This window comes from Pollicipes pollicipes, unplaced genomic scaffold (genome assembly GCF_011947565.3).
Source record: "Pollicipes pollicipes isolate AB1234 unplaced genomic scaffold, Ppol_2.1 Scaffold_7261;HRSCAF=8764_pilon_pilon_pilon, whole genome shotgun sequence".
Lineage (NCBI taxonomy): Eukaryota > Metazoa > Arthropoda > Thecostraca > Pollicipedomorpha > Pollicipedidae > Pollicipes > Pollicipes pollicipes.
In genome coordinates, this window is record NW_023597054.1 from 59,032,231 (window position 1) to 59,033,745 (window position 1,515).

Sequence of the window (1,515 nt, forward strand, 5' to 3'; positions counted from 1 at the left end):
CGAAAGCAATCTAGTTTTGAGACCAATGTTTAGTGTAAAGCATTGTCGTTATCGTAATGTATCACATGTTGTGCATGTGTCGCATGTAATGTGTTGGGATACGTAAAAGTTATTTGAAAAGGGCTCCGGCTATGAGACGCAGTCACAGCCGTTGTGAAACGGCGACAACCGCTGTGCCTGTCTTTTTAAGTACACAGAATGTCAAAAGTGAGAAAAGTATAAATGTGTCATGGTAAGACTGATTTTTACAAAACTGTTGCATTGCCGCTGGTGAGGATGTGACCATCATCCATCGTATAGTCAGCTGACTGTAATAGTTGCTTCAGCGGCCCAAGGCCACCAATATTGTTCATAGCCATGCGTGTCTTTAGTATTTGGCCTCACCGCCATGCAGTTTTTAGGTGAAAATGCCATAATGTACAAGGTGTGTGGTAAGATTTTCCAGATGATTACATGCAAGCTGCTTTAGGTGTGCTTTCTGAAAGCATTGATATCCTTTGATTTATCGTCGTTGTAAAACAGACTAGAATTATAGGTAATGTGCGCGACAAAAAATTCGGGGGATGTGGGGGAAGAGCCTGCTCATAGGAAAGCCGTCAGCCATGGTCACCTGGCCGTCGTGCCGAGTCTGGCCTTCGCGCTCTGTCCGGCCTTCGCCCGGGCTCCGATGCAGGAGCTGTTCGCCTTAAGACCGGAAATGTGTCGTGTAACACCGTCACCAATCTACCATGATATCAATCCAGTGTTTCCACTCGACCAGGACACCTGCACCTTCAAGTGTGAGGTTGTATTCGGGCGTATGCGAGCGAACGGGTGAAGAATGAGAGGAGGCGGCGGACGGCAGCGGACGGCCCCCTCAGCCGACCGTCGCGCCGGCGGCCGCCGAGCGCGCCACGCGGAACGCTACATCCTCGGGCGGGATCTTGGCCACCTTGCGCAGCTCGCGCGTCTGCGTGGCCGGGCACGCCATCTCTGTCCAGCTGACGGGCACCATCGGATGGCCAGCCTCGCTGTACGCCAGCGCCACGCCCAGCTCGTTCTCGGCCGTCGACAGCACGTAGGAGAGCGCGTCTCCCAGCGACACCACCTTGGCCAGGATCACGTCCCCTGCCGGAGACGGCGGCGACGCGTCAGGCGGCCGGTGGCGGCGGCGGCGGCCGGCTGATCGCTGCGGACAGGGACTATGCCGGGGGACTACGCCGATAGAGTTATCGGCGTAAGAGTTATCGCACACGCAATTAGTAGTGAAGCGAACTCTCAAGCCGGTGGCGGCGGGGACCCAGACACAGCTGATATGCGTCTAGAACAAGCACAAGAGATTCCCTACGTCCGTGACGTAACAGTTATCTATAAAACAACCGGAAGACTCCATGCCCGATCGCTGACACGAGACACCAGTCTGTGTGTGGCCGGTACGCTGTTGCCCCGGCGTCACACCCTGGTGTCAGCCGACAGGGCCACGCGACACGTCCCGGTCCCACTGACCTGGCCGGAAGCACTCGTATAGCTTGACCT

At 55.5% G+C, this 1,515-nt stretch overlaps 1 protein-coding gene across 1 annotated transcript in view; it reads right to left on the bottom strand.

Moving 5' to 3' along the window:
• Positions 1-785: 785 nt before the first annotated feature.
• LOC119111675 (exosome complex component CSL4-like) overlaps positions 786-1,515 on the bottom strand; it is a 2,716-nt gene continuing 1,986 nt past the window's right edge. Inside the window, exons 2-3 of the mRNA XM_037235482.1 lie at positions 1,486-1,513; positions 786-1,107 (exon numbers count right to left, since the gene is read on the bottom strand). Of these exons, the coding sequence (XP_037091377.1) occupies positions 857-1,107; positions 1,486-1,513 (279 nt within the window). The 3' untranslated portion in view covers positions 786-856. The remainder of the gene's footprint in view (positions 1,108-1,485; positions 1,514-1,515) is intronic.